Source organism: Gorilla gorilla, chromosome 15 (genome assembly GCF_029281585.2).
Source record: "Gorilla gorilla gorilla isolate KB3781 chromosome 15, NHGRI_mGorGor1-v2.1_pri, whole genome shotgun sequence".
Taxonomy (NCBI): domain Eukaryota; kingdom Metazoa; phylum Chordata; class Mammalia; order Primates; family Hominidae; genus Gorilla; species Gorilla gorilla.
In genome coordinates, this window is record NC_073239.2 from 89,554,613 (window position 1) to 89,570,327 (window position 15,715).

Genomic DNA, 15,715 nt, shown 5'->3' on the forward strand with positions numbered 1-15,715 from the left:
GCCCAGACCTTGTAAGTGGGATTTAAATAGAGATTTTGCTTCTGCTTATGGGAAATTGAGTCCCGCTTTATAGAATAAGATGGCGGGGAGGGCAAAGACCCGACTGGCATCTCTATGGCAGCATCTGCGATGATGGATGTGGTTTTCTGTTGATTAATGTTCATGGGCTGAGATCATATAAGAGATACAAGTAAGTTGCTGAGAAAATAAAGTGAGCCTTAAGAGTTTAGAAATCTACCTGAGGGAGATAACTCTAAAAAGCTCAAAGGAAAAAAAATGGAAATCAGGAACAAAGTTCATGAAGAAAGTAGAAGAAAAATAACAGAAGGCAGGGAAGAGCATTCAGATAAATCAAAGCAAGAAAAATGGAAAGTGAAGCTTCACACAGCCCCACCACCACGCTCAGGGAAGCGAGAGCAGGCATTCTGGAAAGGTATTAGTGCACGCTACAGGATTTTTGAGTTAAATCAGGTTTTATGTCTATGGCAAACAAGACCCCAAATCTTCCATAAAACTACCGCCCAGGCAGCACCACCTCTCCCCCTCCCAGTCGGATCTCCGCTGTGGCGTGCCTGCCACTCACAGAAAGAATGAGTGGCAGGGACAAACCAGCCGTCGGCAACAGCCACTCGTCTGGGTTCTGCTGAGACCAGAGCTGCGTCCCAAGCATCCTAGGGAATAGGAAACAGGCCAGAAGTTCAGGCTCCTCCTTGGCACGTGCACAAAAGCATGGCCTCACATCCTGAGCAGACGCTCTGACCACCTGCCAGGGCCTGGTGTGCACAAATGCGCGGCCACACTCGGTGCCCACCACCCACCACCCAGCCCCAGCCCCAGCCCCAGCCCCAGCCCCAGCCCCAGCCCCAGCTGAGCAGCTCCATTTCTGGAGCCTGCTAGCCTGGGAAGTTGGGGTGCACAGCCCTTGGGCAATTCGGGGGCAGTGAGCAGAGCCCTCTGGGAAGAGATGCGCCTCTCCTCGCCCCTCTCGTTTGTTCCCCCCGCCACCCTCCACAGGCTGACAGTTCCCGTGTCCCTCTACAGGTCTGACATGTTTCCATGGCAACCGGAATCCTGGGCTCCGGCAGCCTCCGCTCTTGCCACCTGTTATGACTTCATCTCTCAAGTGTAAAGCATGCTAGCCCCGTGCCACTTGGCTGTGCAGAGCGCATCTTCAGAGGACGACGGAGGGAAGGAAAGGGGAGAGGAAAGGAGGGAAAGCAGACAGGCAGCCCAGGCCGGCCAGGCGGGACGTGCTGGCTAGGCCAGTCCAGAGGAGGAAGCTTGGGGGCCGGAGATGAGAGGGTGGGGAGTAAGGGTGGACCCCGACGTGCCTTCCCTGCATTATCAGGAGCAGGCCTCAGCTGGAGGCCACTGCCACGGCCTGCTACCTCTGCCTAGCCTTTAATGAGGGCTGCGGGAGGAGGGAGAGGCGGGCTGGGGAGAGAGGGCGCCTGCGAGGAGCTCCGGCAGGCCCAGCATGAAGCAGAGCCAGGAGAGGGTTAAAAGTGGCGTGATAGAGACTGTGGGGAAGGCTGGACCAGAGGGCAAAGGGAGCATCAAAGCCGGGATAAATGGCCTTAATTCTCATGCTCCCGCTCGCCGGTCGTGTTTACTCATATAAATTATCCCCCAGGCCTGACACCTTTTTTCACTGCTTCCCTAGAACTGATGAAAAAATAAATCCCACAGATCCCAGGAATAAAAAGTGTGGGGCTTTCATTCAGGCTGGTTCTCCTTGGCCACCTAATAGCAACTCAGGTCCCGCCCCAGGGCTCCAGGAGGAAGACAAAGGAAGGCTTCATCCCCAATGTGGAGGGGCAGGGGGCCTGGAAGCCTGGCGGGGAAGCAGACAGTAGGGCCCGCTCCCCACAGGACCCTCCAAGCGTCAGAGCCCTCGACGGCAGAGAACTCGCTCTCCCCACAGGCCATCTTGCCACCAGCTCTGAGGACCCTGTGAGTATATGGGAAAGTAAAGGGGACTACGCTGGAGTGGATGCGGAAGGCGCTGAGGCCAGGGCTGCTGTCATGAGTCCTCACATTTATGGATGGGGCTGATAAACTGTCACACCCCGCACCGTCGAGGACAAGGTGAGAAGATGAGCTGGAATGGCAGCACATGCCACAGGAGAGCTGGAAAGGCAGGTGGCTAACAACTAAAGCCATGGCCAGAGGGCGGGCTTCTCTGGAGAGGCCTCTGCACACAGGGAAGGGCCCCTAGGCCCGGGGTTTTGACTGCGTTGCCGATCTAGAGGCAAGAGAACACGCTAGGTGATGTCCTGAGGTCCCTTTCAGGCCTATTATTCAAGCATTGTAATCAGGTGAAAAAAGAGACAGAAAAGCCAAGTTTTCCACACCCAGAGGAACCCAGCCTTTCATCACTGTTCTATACTCATGTAAATGCCTCTTTGCATGTTACCCATGTGCTACCTGAGGGCACATGAGTAACACCTGAGGGCAGGAACTGTGTCCTTCACTGCGGTATCCCTGGCCCCTGGCCAGCAGTGAGTGACACAGAGCTGACAATCAAAGCTGAGTGAAAGGATGGACAAATCATCACAGAGGCTTTTTGAGGGGAAAAAAAATCTGCCAGGCAAAGGGAAGGTAATGACTAGGAATTGAGTGGACGGAGAGTCCCCTGAGCACAGGGTGACCATCCTAAGTCCCTCTTATATCGGGGCACAGAAGAAGTGGGAAGGAGAAATATTGGAGCCCCTTGGAGAGAAGAAAGCTGTGGTGTGGAAAGCCACTGCATCTGCCTCGCCCAGGAATCCTCTCTCTTAGGCATTTCTTAGTCAACCAGAATGGAAGGCATCAAGAATCCCCAGGCTCAGCTGGCCCCAGAGTCTTGAGACTCATTCTGTCTCTCACCAGGGACTCAGCAGGAGCCAGTGAGAACAGAGGCCCCATCTTGCTGCGTGTTTTGGTGACTGTAGAAATAATATAAATATTTCAAAATGTGGAGTCAACCCTCCATCCTTCCTATGCCTGCCTTCTTTTCCTCCATCTTTATCCAATACTTACATCTTTAGATACAAACCTGGTGAACATTTACTCCTAAAAACTGTGCCATAAAAGCAGAAAGCATATCCACTCACACTGATGTCTCCATCTTGATGGATATATTCGGTGAGAGTTGTAATTTGCGGTTTGCCAAAAGGCCACAACAATTTGCCAGCAGTGTGTGCACCATGTCACCAGCTCTGGGGCTAGATGGTCACACGGCCCCCAAGGAATGTCCTTTGTGCTCCAGCTTTAGGTGGGCAACCCTAGGTCTGCCATTAATGCTTCAGAATAGTAAGAAAAAGACCAAGTAAAGCTTAGGAATGGGTCGGATATGCTGGCTTACGCCTGTAATCCCAGCACTTTGGGAGGCCAAGGCAGGTGGATCATGAGGTCAGGAGTTCAAGACCGGCCTGGCCAACATGGCAAAACCTCATCTCTACTAAAAATACAAAAATTAGCCAGGTGTGGTGGCACACACCTGTAATCCCAGCTACTCGGGAGGCTGAGGCAGGAGAATCACTTGAACCTGGGAGGCAGAGGTTGCAGTGAGCCAAGATTGTGCCATTGCACTCCAGGCTGGGCAACAAGAGTAAGACTCTGTCTCAAAAAAAAAAAAAAAAGCTTAGGAATGTTCTCAGTGTTGATGACACTGAGATGAATATCTCATTACGTGACACGTAATGAGATATTTCAGTTCTCCAGTGTTTGGTGATATGGGTCAGCTCATGCCCTGGTGTGGCAACTTGTGATTGCTACCAAATGAGTTTGTTGAAGGAGAAAACGTTAATTTGAGAGCAACTATATCAACCAGGCTCTGAACAAAGTGATGTCACTCCCCTTAATGAATTCCAGACAGCTTGGTGTGTTAGAGCTGGATGAGTTTGTCTGTTTAAGTTGTCGGGATATTATTATCGACATAATTAGGATTCAACAAGCCCCTTGTTTTGCTTTGCCCAGCCGTGCCCTCTCAACCCTCTTCACTAGCACCACTGACCTCTGTCTGCAAGGGGACCAGCATTTTCTTTGTTCTTCAGACCGAAAGCCGTATTTAAGAAAAGGGAAAGCATGAGCCTTCTGCTTTAGACCTGAGGATTTGGAAGAAATCAAGAGACCACAGAGTCTCGGGGCAGCACAGCCTGAGGATGGGGGCACACGCAGGGGCGCACTCCAAAAGCAGGCCGGGAAGTTGGTGCTGAGAGTCAGAGACATCTGCCCTACATGGGATAGAGCATTAGGAAAAGAGCAAAAACCAAGGCTGCCCCTTCAATTTGACAGTACAACCTGACTCCTGGCCAGTTACCTGGCTCAGTGCATCCAAAAGAAAAAAGGAATTAAAAGGAAGTTGACTGACTGAACATCAGTCTTGGAAAGCTAGATTTCTGTAAGGTAGTGGTTTACCTGGGAACTTGTCAAAAATGCAAATTCCCAGTCAGGCACAGTGGCTCATGCCTGTAATCCCAGAATTTTGGGAGGCCAAGGCAGGTGGATCACTTGAGGTCAGGAGTTCCAGACCAGCCTGGCTAACATAGCAAAACCCCGCCTCTACTAAACATACAAAAATTAGCTGGGTGTGGTGGTGCACACCTGTAATCCCAGCTACTCAGGAGGCTGAGGCAAGAGAATCACTTGAACCCAGGAGGTGGAGGTTGCAGTGAGCCGAGGTCACGCCACTGCACTCCAGCCTGGGTGACAGAACAAGACTCCATCTCAAAAAAAAAAAAAAAAAAAAGCAAATTCCAGGGCCTGAATTGCTGAATCAGAAACTCTGGGGGTGGGATCCAGTGGGTGGGCTGTGCTTTAACAAACGCTCCAGGTGATTCTGATGCAGCCTCAGGCTTGAGAAACATGGCTTTAATGTGGTGTGACAGTCATGTCACCTGGAAGTCATTTACTTAATCTTCATCATAGCCTATGAGATAGATGCCATTAATGATCTGATTTTACATAGTGATCCATGAGGCATATGGAGGCTATGCAGCTCAGCTAAGGTCATGTGTTAGTCAGTGGCTCACTTGGCTCTGAACCCAAGCAACCACGCACCTGAGGGGAGGTGAGTTGGAGAGGTGGACACGCAGGGCCTCACAGGCTAGGGCTTCCCAGATTTTGCTGTGCAAATCATTTGGGGATCTCATTAACATTCAGGTTGGAATTCATAGATCCAGGGTACAGCCTGAGATTCTACATGTCTTAAAAGCTCCCCTGGTAGGGTGGCCACACATCCAGGTTTGACTGGGACAGAGGGTTCTAGGGCGTGGGGCTTTCAGTGCTGTAGCTGGGCAAACCTGGACAAGCTGTCACCAAGCCCCAGGTGCTTCTGACCACACTGTCAGATGCAAAACACAGACCCACAAGATGAGGAGTTTGGGTTGTATTCAAATGTGATGAAAGTGTTGAGAGCATGAGAGTGACATCATCTGCTTTGTATTTTACATATATATATATTTTCTTAGAAACAAGATCTCTCTCTGTCTCCCAGACTGGAGTGCAGTGGCACAATCATGGCTTACTGCAACCTCAACCTCCTGGCTTCAAGCAACCCTCCCACCTCAGCCTCCCGAGTAGCTGGGATTATAGGCATGCACCACCACACCTGGCTAATTTTTGTATTTTTAGTAGAGATGGGGCTTCACCATGTTGACCAGGCTGGACTCGAACTCCTGAGCTCAAGCAATCTGCTCAGCTCAGCCTCCCAAACTGCTGGGATTACAGGTATGAGCCACAGCCTGCTTTAGAGGCTGGGAGACCAATAAAAAAAAGTTTTAACAACCCAGGCAGAAGCCAGGGGTGGCCAGAAGATAGAGAGAGGGAGAAAATGTAGGGTATAATTTGGAAGACTGAAGGAAAACCAAGAGGCAAGGATGAATCCTAATATTTCATTTCAGGCTCAAGCTTTTTTTTTAAAGAGCAAGTTTAGAAGAAAAAAAAATGAGAGCCAGGAAAGACAGTGAGACACAGAATGAGAGAGAAAGACTCAGGAAAATTATTGAATAGAATGATGTGTGATTTTTTTTTCTGTAGAAAAAAAACTCATTTACCAATTAAAGTATGACCTAGAATTTGTAATGCAGGGGTGGGGTCTATAAAACATCCCAAACAGCCTAAGTTAGTAAAGAGCTTTGAAGAGTAAATGTGCCTGCTATGGACTGAAGTGTGTCTCTCATCCCCAAAATTCATATGTCAGAGTCCTAACCCCCAAAGGGATGATATTTGGAAAAGGGTCTTTGGGAGGCAATTAGGTTCAGTGGGGTCATGAGGGTGGGGTCCTCGTAATGAAATTAGTGCCCTTATTAGACATCAAAGAGCTTGTTTCTCTCTCTCTCTCCACCCGTACACACCAAAGAAAGGCCACGTGAGGACACAATGAGAAAGCAGCTATCTGCAATCCAAGGAGAGAGCCCTCACCACACTCTGACCCTACCAGAACCTTGATCTTGGACTTCCAGTCTCCAGAATTGTGAGAAATAAATTCCTGTTGTTTAAGCCACCCAGTCGATGGAATTTTGTTAAGACAGTGCCTATTAACATGTTCATCTCTTTTGAAAAGCCACAATGCAGCATGATGCATTAGACAACCAGTCTTGAGGCAAAAGTTAAGGGACATCGGTAGGACCATGACAAAGATCCAAGCCTTGGGACTAAGGCCCATCACTCAGGGTTCCAAAGTCCTGACATAACTGAATGGTATCCAACTCAAGCCCATTCACATCTCAGCTTCCCACCTTGCTGTCTGTTACTCAACCTCTCTGAGCCTCAGTTTCCTTGTCTGTAACATGAGAATAATAACATGTCCCTAATGGACTTATGATCATAACATGAGGTGATGTGTGTAAAATGCCTGACACCTACTAGTTGTTCCGTCATCTCTTTCCCTCTTTCCTCTGCTACGTACAAGATAATTTTATTTCTAACAAGGCAGGAAAAAATCAAAGACCTAAATAAGTAAACTCTCCCAATAAGTGGTACAGGACTCGTGAATTCACATTCATCCTCCCTGACCATGGATACATGACTTGGTCTTTGTGTGCCTTGCTGTCCTCTGGGGGATATAGCACCTGCCTTGCAGGGTTATTGTGAGGAATGAATGAGATACACGTGGCATGCTTAGCACCATGTCTGACACACTTAAGGAATGCAAGCAAGTACCATTGCCACTGTTGCTGTTTGGTATGTGGGTCTCTTCAATCCTGCACATTTCTAGGTAATTAGGCCCAAAATGCGAGAGAAATAAAAGAGATTCAGAGACAGCCAAGAGACACGTGGAGGCCCAATCCTAGGGCAATGGCATGGCAAATAAAAGAGTGCCACACTTGTCTAGATTGCCCTCCACAGCTTTCTCTGGCTGGGTTTTATGCCTCTGTCTTATTTCCACAATTGCACTAGAAGTTCTCCCAGGGCTGAGACCACGTTATCCCTTTCTGGAGGCCCAGTTACACTTCTCCCAACAACTGGGTGCGTGTACAGTAAGTGCTTAATAAATATTCATATTGAGCCTGTTTAGAAGGATCTGTGTCCCATATTTAAGATTTAGCCAAGGATATGCCAGGGCCAGGTCAGGCTCTGATAGTTACTGCTGATGCCAATGACACCCCACAGGCAGTTAGCTTCACAGTGGTGGCAAAGTCCCCTCACATGGGCTCAGATGGAACCATGACTCAGATGAGTCATCTGTGGTCACAGACATGCCTGTGGGCCCAAATGGGACAGAGATGGGACATTAGTGCTCACAGGCATGGTGCCAAACACTCACATTATCTCATTTAAGACTCACAGCAATCCCATGAAGTCAGGAGGATTATTACCCCCGTTTTATAGATGAGGCAACTAAGAAGCAGAAGTGTAGGTAAGTGGCCCACATTTGCACCACTGGAAGATGGCAGATTGCCAGGGTCACCATTCACACCCTGGACTGACCAACTCCACAGCCATTCCCTCAGCCACAGGGTCAAGGATGTAGATGACCTTTGAGGCCAGAAAATGAGCCCCAAGTATCCCCTGCAAGGACCAGAGCAACTCTATGGATTCTTTGCTATATAATCTGAAAACTGTCTAGTTAAATAATAATTTCTCTAAAGAACACCTGTTACTAGTTTCCCAATTTACTCTTTGAGAAGGAAGAAGCAGCCCAATTTCCCAGAAAGAGCTCTGTATCTAAACTTTCCTCTGTCTCCCCTAATAACAAAGGCTGGATTTCTGGTGTCAAGTTTAGGTACGCAGTTGGCTGTGTAGGCTTTATGGCTTTTCAGTCACCTTTCAGAGTAATCTAAAATTTCTAAGCTTGTTTCAAAGGTAATTTTCACTCTATCTCTTAAAGCTTTTGGCCGCCCCCAAGCCATATGTTAGAGGACAAGAGATGTCAGAAGACTAACATCTGTTAGATCTTTCCCAACAGTGTGGCAATGACATCATATGCTTCTTTTAGATAATTTGCACATTATCAGACTAATTCTCAGATTATCTAATCAGCAGACATTACCCTTAATCAACTTGGTTCTCCCCTTTCAGCTCTGCAGAGTACAATATGCCCTCCAAAGGCGTGCTAGAGCTGGGGCTCTTTTTTCTCTCAACAGAGGTGAAAAGCCTAACTTTGCACCAGGCACACCACCCTTGCACAAAAGGCTGAGACCTCCAGGAACCTAGGAGAACCCATCTTCAATTCCACAGACTTGAAAAATCCGCTTGAAATACATTTTATAGACTCATATTTTTTAAATTTCCCTCTTAGGAGCTCTGAGTATGCTATAGAGAGTATGTTATATTTACTTATGCTATTAAATAAAAGAGACACAACATATAACAATAAGACTCCAAACAGATGTTTTTTAAGTTATTTGTTCTTGCCTTCTAGTAATTGCTACTCTGGCTTCCCACTGTCTACAGGATAAAGACTACACAGAGGGGCGTAGAAGGCGCTTCCCACTGTGGCCCCTGACTACATTTCCATCTTTCCTCCGCATCCCCTAAATCCAGCGTTACTATCAGACCCAAAGACTTCCCATTGTCTGAATGTGCCATGCTATTTCATACCTGCCTGCCTTCATGTACAGTTCCCTCTACCTGGGAAGCCCTCTCCCTCCTAAGAAATTCCTTCTCATTCTCCAATGGCTAACTTGAATGTCACCTCTTCAGTGAAGCCTTTGCAGATCCCCTAATGCAGTAGTCCTAAAGCTTTAGTGTGCACCAGAATGCCCTGGAGAGCTTTGTAAGACCCAGACTGCTGGCCCCCATCCTTGGAGTCTCTGTTTCAGGACATCCAGTAGAACCTGAGAATCTACATTTTCAACAAGGTCCCAAGTGATGCTAATGCCACACTTGGAATACCACTGCCCTAAGGCATAGAAAGTACCCTGTGCCCTTGAGTTCTGAACTCCCTCATGGTTCTGTACACACCCCATTGCACACTCCCACTCAAGACTGTGAGCTCAAAGACAGGGCTGAGTCCTATTTATGCCTGTTCTCCCTAGTCCCAGCATATAGACAATATTCAATACATGGTTATTACATGGATGGGTGGATGGATGGATGGACAGATGAGATGGATGGATGGATGGGTGGGTGGGTGGGCGGGTGGATGGATGGATGGGTGGGTGGGTGGATGGATGGATGGATGGATGGGATGGATGGGTGGATGGGTGGATGGATGGATGGACAGATGAGATGGATGGATGGATGAGTGGGTGGGTGGGTGGGCGGGTGGATGGATGGATGGTTGGTTGGGTGGGTGGGTGGGTGGGTGGATGGATGGGTGGGTGGGTGGGTGGGTGGGTAGATGGATGGATGGGTGGATGGGTGGGTGGGTGGGTGGGTAGATGAATGGATGAATGGATGAATGGATGGATGGATGGATGGATGAATGGATGGATGGATCGATGACGTATACACGGATGGATGGATGCATGGATGCATTAGACTGAATTTATTTACACAGCTTTTCATCCAGGCCCAGGACTTCATAAATGTCTATCCTCACTCTAAAAATTACCTCAAAAACATCATCTATAATCAATTCCCACTGTGAAGAGAAGGTAAAAAGAAGTTCAAAGAGTTTAACATCGCAAGCCTATGTTAAGGGGGTTTTGAATTCTAGTCCAGAGCTCTTTCTGCTACTCTACCCCACTGGGGCTCCCTACCAAGGCTGCATTTAAGTAGTCACAATGGTATGCTTCTGAGTGTATCTTTCAGAGTCCTATCCTCCCCAGCTGCCCTCCCTTTATTCATGTATGTGTACATCTATGTGTAGGTGTATGTGTGTGTGTACATATGCATGTGCACACACACAGTCATTTATTTCATTTGCAAAAAGTAGATGAAGGTGGTAAAAGAAATGGAGGCAGAAGAGGCACCCAGCCTCATGCAGGGAGAGGGTGGGATGCAGCCCACATGCAGAGGACCCCATCAGAAAAGCACTATTTCCCAAAGGGGAGTGTTTGAGCTCCAAGCATCCCTGGCTTCCTGTAGTTGAGGCAGAGAGGCAAGGGCACACAGGAAAGGGGACAAACGTATAGGAAACACAAGAAATGTATACCCAGGAGAAAATGAGAGACTGAGGGAGAAACAAAGGCGCGAGAGCATCAGCTTGGGGGCCAGGCGATCAGGAGTGGCAGTGGATTGCTGAGCTTGCAGCACAGGGCAGCATGGGCGGGGGCGGGGAAGGTCAGTACTGGCTCCAGCAGTCCACTCTGCCCTTTCAGCAGCAGCAGCAGGCGCGGGATGAGCCATGGGCTCTGCTGAAGACACAGCTGGGAGGCGACAGAGCAAGCGACAGCAGGAGGACCAAAGTCAAAAGGTCGCTACTGCTGCAGGTGGTGCAAACCCAGCTGCCCTTGGCCCTGCAAACCCTGTGTCTGTAAGGCTGTTTTTCCATTAGGCCTCCGCTCACATGCAGCTTGGGTCACCCTGCAGCTCTGCTAAAGGGGGAAAAAGTCAGCATTTCCACTTCACTGGTGTCCAGACCTTCTCCTGGGGGAGCCGCAGATTAGCCTCTTGGATTAAGCTCTCCTACCTGCCCCTCCCCTCCAAAAGCCTCACCAAGGGAGGATCACGAAGCTGAGACCTTAGGATGCTACCGAGCTGTCACTTCCAATTCAGCACACAGCCCCAGTAGCATTTAGGGGCAGGATGGATGGGAGCCACCCCCTATCCCCAAACAGTGGGAGCAGCTAATGACTAGGTATTAATGATGCTGGCAATTAGTGCTCACAAGAAAATAGTCGGGGGGCTGCTCACCAGGGGAATGTGGGAGGGAGCAGAGCACACATTCGGGGCGGCGAGCAAGTCAGCGGTGTGTGTGGTGCAGAGAACCTGGGACGACCAGCTGCCTCATGGGTTTGTCCAGAGAAATTGGGGGTGGGGGAAAGGATGGTTTCTGCAGGCACTGAAAGCCTTTCTGCTGTACCCTCCCCACTAGCAAACCTGGGTTAATCACAGAGTTTTCGAGGAGGGCACTGTGAGATGTCACTAAAAAGGTGTTTGTGAGGATCCTGGAACCTTCTTCGTGTGGGGAGGCCCCGGATCCGCCTGGGAATACCTATTATTTTCTAGGAGGTTTTAAACCCTTGGCCAGGCAAATGATCCTTTTTGAAGAGCCCACTTTCTCATCAGCAGGGTGAGAAAGAGAAAAAGGGGAGGGGGAGTTGGAGTGTGTGCCACTCACTGACAAGCCCACAGAGGTGAGAACAAGCCACCCATGAAATTTCGTAGGCAGACGTCTCCACATCTCCACGTAGGGCGAGGGGAGACAGGGACAGCTTCTTTCCCAAGCAAGGCTGTGTGGCCTCAAGGGGAGGACACTAGAAGGCCAAACACACCCACCCACGAGGGCTCGTGAGAAGATCCACACCCGAGTGCTTGTCTCAGAAGTCAACCAACCCTGAGGGGACCACAGGGATCGCTGGGGAGACTGCCTCCTTCTACTTCGGGTCTGCAGCACACCTCCCCATGCAGCCACAAACACCAGGCACATGGACGGACACATATGCACATGTGCACACACGCATGCACACATATACAAACACACACACATGCACACGCAGGTACACACACAACACACGCACACACACGCACACACGTGCACACACAACATGCACGCACACACACACACACACGCGCACACACACGCATAGACACACATACACCCGGCTCATAATGAGGCTACAGGAGAACCAAGGAAAATGAGACACAGACAGACAAGAAGCATTCCAAACCCCAGGGCATGAATAAAGGAACAAAATGGCCTGACATTTGAGAAGAGATATAAGGAGATAAGCTAGCACAGGGGAGTGAGAAATAAGGTTACCAAGCTAATAAACACTTTAGAGAGCGCGACAATGGCGAAGAAACACTTTTCAGGGAGCAACCAAAATCAAAGGAGATTCTTCTCAGCCTCCTCATGGTGGGAGACAACAGCTCCGTGTGACCTCTTGGTCACTTAGACCGGGGAAAAGAAGAGAGACAGGGAAATGCAAGTATTGGCTGCCTCAGTACAGGTCAGTATCTTTTCCTTTTTGAAAAACAAGGGTGACTGGACCAAGGAAAGCTCTTCCCAGAGAGAAGGCCTCAGTGTTGGAGCTCCTCAGGCCCTGGCAAGGAGAGGCAGGCAAGGCTCGGGGGGCACCTCCTGCTCTGCTGTTCAGGATCTGTCCAGGTGACAACAGCAGGTGAGAAAGCAAGGGTCTGTCGCACTAAAGGCTTGCACCTTGGAAGTGAGCAAAAATTCAAGAAGGTGCTGAAGGCTGAATTGCATCCCCTCCCCACTCCCAAATTCCTATGTTGAAAGCGTAACCCATGGTACCTCAGACTGTGACTTGGTTTGGAGGTAGGGTCCTCAAAGAGGCATTTAAAGAGGTAAAGTTAAAATGGGCTTGTTAGGTTAGACCCTAATATCCAATCTGACAGGTGTCCTTACAAGAAGAGGAAATGGGCTGGGCGTGGTGGCTCACACCTATAATCCCAGCCCTTTGGGAGGCCGAGGCGGGCAGATCACGAGGTCAAGAGATCAAGACCATCCTGGCCAACATGGTGAAACCCTGTCTCTACTAAAAATACAAAAATTAGCTGGGGGTGGTGATGAGTGCCTATAGTCCCAACTACTTGGGAGGCTGAGGCAGGAGAATCGCTTGAACCTGGAAGGCAGAGGTTGCAGTGAGCCAAGATCACGCCACTGTACTCCATCCAGCCTGGTGACGGAGAAAGACTCCGTCTCAGAAAAAAAAAAAAGAAGAGGAGGAAATGTGGACACAAAAGCAGATGCCACAGCACGCATGCACAGAGGGATAACTGTGCAAGAGGACAGGAGAAGGCAGCATCTGCAAGTCAAGGAGAGGAAACCAACCCTGCCAGCACCGTGACCTTGGACCTCCAGCCTCCAGAACTGTGAGAAAATTAATTTCTGTGGTTTAAGCCACCCCATCTGTGGGGTTTTCTTATGAGAACCCTAGCAAACCCATAAAGAAGACAATGTTACAAGGGGAAAGTGGGGTGGAGGTTAAGGGAGACCCCACACTAATCCGAAGAATGGTCTTGGCCACAGGTGTGTTCATTATTTCAAATATTTGGTGAAAGTGGCCAGTGGACATCAGTTGACTAAGTCGTTGGCTAACACGCATCCTCTAATCCTAGAGTCTGAGTATTTTAAACGTCTGATCCCTTTCACTGCATTGAGTTGTTCACTTTCAGAACACCTACCACCAAATCTTCTGAACAAAATGAAAAACACATGGCCTGTCCACGAATATTCTTCACTGAGAGATCTCAGTGTGGCCCACATCTTCAAGCAGGCTCTAAAGACTCCATTATCCCATTTCCATGTTGAGATTTCTGCAGGCCCAGAGACCATAAGGGATGTTCTAGAGGAAAGTCAAATGGAAAATGCTAAGCCCCTTTGGATTCCCTAATTCATAATTGGAAGTTGAGGTAAGAAAGCACAGAAACGGAAACACAAATCTTCAGGATCATTTTGGGTCTTGAGAGCCCAACATCCCAAACGACAAATCCACCCAGATCACATTTGCCATTTGAATGCTGAAGCAAAGAACATGGGGTCTCCAGGCAGCATTTCTAAGGCAGGAGAGCCCTGTACCAAAATGTGATCCCCTCCCCTCTACAACAAAACCACAGCAATAGATAAGAATATTCTAAGGCACTTAGTAGCCAAGCAGGCATTTCGAATGTGTGTCTGAACTGACACACCTATTACTTATGCCCAACCCAGTCTGAGTGGCTGGCTCTTCAGGAGTGAGGGAAAAGAGTTGTAGGTCTGGCATCTGACAGTGGCCAGGTAAGGACTTTCTCTTCTGCTTAACACTCACCTTCCTTCCTCTGGGAGCAGAGCAGGGTGTGTGAGCCCAGCCCTGCTATTGCTAAGCCTAGGGTTGGGCTGAGCTGCAGGGGCAGCTGGCTGGCTGGCTGAAAGGGCCAACACACTACAGCACATTGAGACCACTCAACGGTTGCTACCAGAAGATGCCAGCAGCGAGAAAAAGGAACGAGGAACGCTCCCCAGCCTGTCTAACCCACTTCTTCACTGCCCCAACCTAACAAGTAGGCACTCACGCCTGTGGTTCTCATTTCTGTGGTTGGGTGGGGACCGAGTCTCCTGGTCTTGAGCTTCATCCCCCTCCTCGCTGGCCAGGTGAGTGTGAGCATAGTGGTAGCTGAGCCCCGGTCGGTTCTTGTAGCGCTTGCCACAGACTAGAGAGGAAAAGAGGAAAAAAGGGAGAGATACAAATATTAGCAACCTGTGCAGCCACCGCTATCATTCTCCCAGACAGTGATCCCATCCATCCACCCCAGAGCCAGGCTTCCCTTAAAACTGTCTCCCATCCCAACACCCCTTTCCCCCACCCGACAGAACCAACACCCTTGTAACAACTCAGCTTATGGAAAGAAAAACTGTAAAAGTAAAATATGAGGTTAAGAGCTGTGTGAGCACTCCACCACTTCTAGCTGTGAGACCCAGGGCAAGTCACTTGACCTCTCTGTGCCTCAGTTTCTTCCGAGATAAAATGGGAACAATAACAGTACTTACCTCACAGGGTCATTGTGATAAGTTTATCTCCATGCAAAGTACTTAAAACAGTGTCAGGCACTTTGTAAGGGTAATTGTTATGACGTTGAATTCAAAAGGCACTGGGAATCTACCCAATCCAACATCCCATGACACAGATGAGGCAAGTGAGACCCAGCAACACCAAGTGACTTGCCCAGGAACACACAACTAGTGTGGCCGAGCCACCAGAACCCATGTCTCCTAGGTTCCTGTGCACTGTCCCTTCCACCACCCCATGGTTGGCCTCTGCAAGAAGTAGAAAAGTTTTATCTGGATAATCCTTTTGATGTCTCACCCAGCGATTTTGTGCCAGAAACACATGCTGCACTTCTACCATGAGCGCCATGGAGTTAAAGCATCCTTGGTGGGTGTAGTCACCAAGAGCTTGTGCCCCTGATGCCCCAGGGCAGCCAAATCTGTAAAAGGTGCTCTCACAAGTACTACCTCTCAAATGGGGCAGTTTGAGCCAAGGGCAGCAGGCAATCGAAATGTGCCTTCTTGGAGCCAGGAAGAAAGGGCAGCAGTTCTGTTGGTTAGATGCTCAGTTCCTGGGAAGCAGAAGTCTGGCTAAATGGCTCAAGGTCACACTACCACCCTCAATCTCCCCACACAGAGTTCATTGTCTCGGCCCCTAGGGGGATGGCATTGCTGGTAGCAGAAACCTCGAGA

At 49.2% G+C, this 15,715-nt stretch overlaps 1 protein-coding gene and 1 long non-coding RNA gene across 4 annotated transcripts in view; one reads left to right on the plus strand and one right to left on the minus strand.

Annotated features, from left to right (window-relative positions):
- The window catches only part of DPF3 (double PHD fingers 3), a 276,138-nt gene that overhangs the window by 59,676 nt on the left and 200,747 nt on the right, over positions 1-15,715 (minus strand). For all 3 annotated transcript variants that reach the window (XR_008671183.2, XR_008671182.2, XM_019010025.4), the window contains exon 7: positions 14,551-14,688. Coding sequence is in view for 1 of the 3 variants with exons in the window: in XM_019010025.4 (XP_018865570.1) it covers positions 14,551-14,688 (138 nt within the window). In the remaining 2 variants the exon portion in view is untranslated. The remainder of the gene's footprint in view (positions 1-14,550; positions 14,689-15,715) is intronic.
- Positions 1,095-6,487, plus strand: LOC134757132 (uncharacterized). The gene is made up of 2 exons (XR_010130783.1): positions 1,095-2,088; positions 6,344-6,487. It is a non-coding gene; the product is annotated as an uncharacterized lncRNA (long non-coding RNA).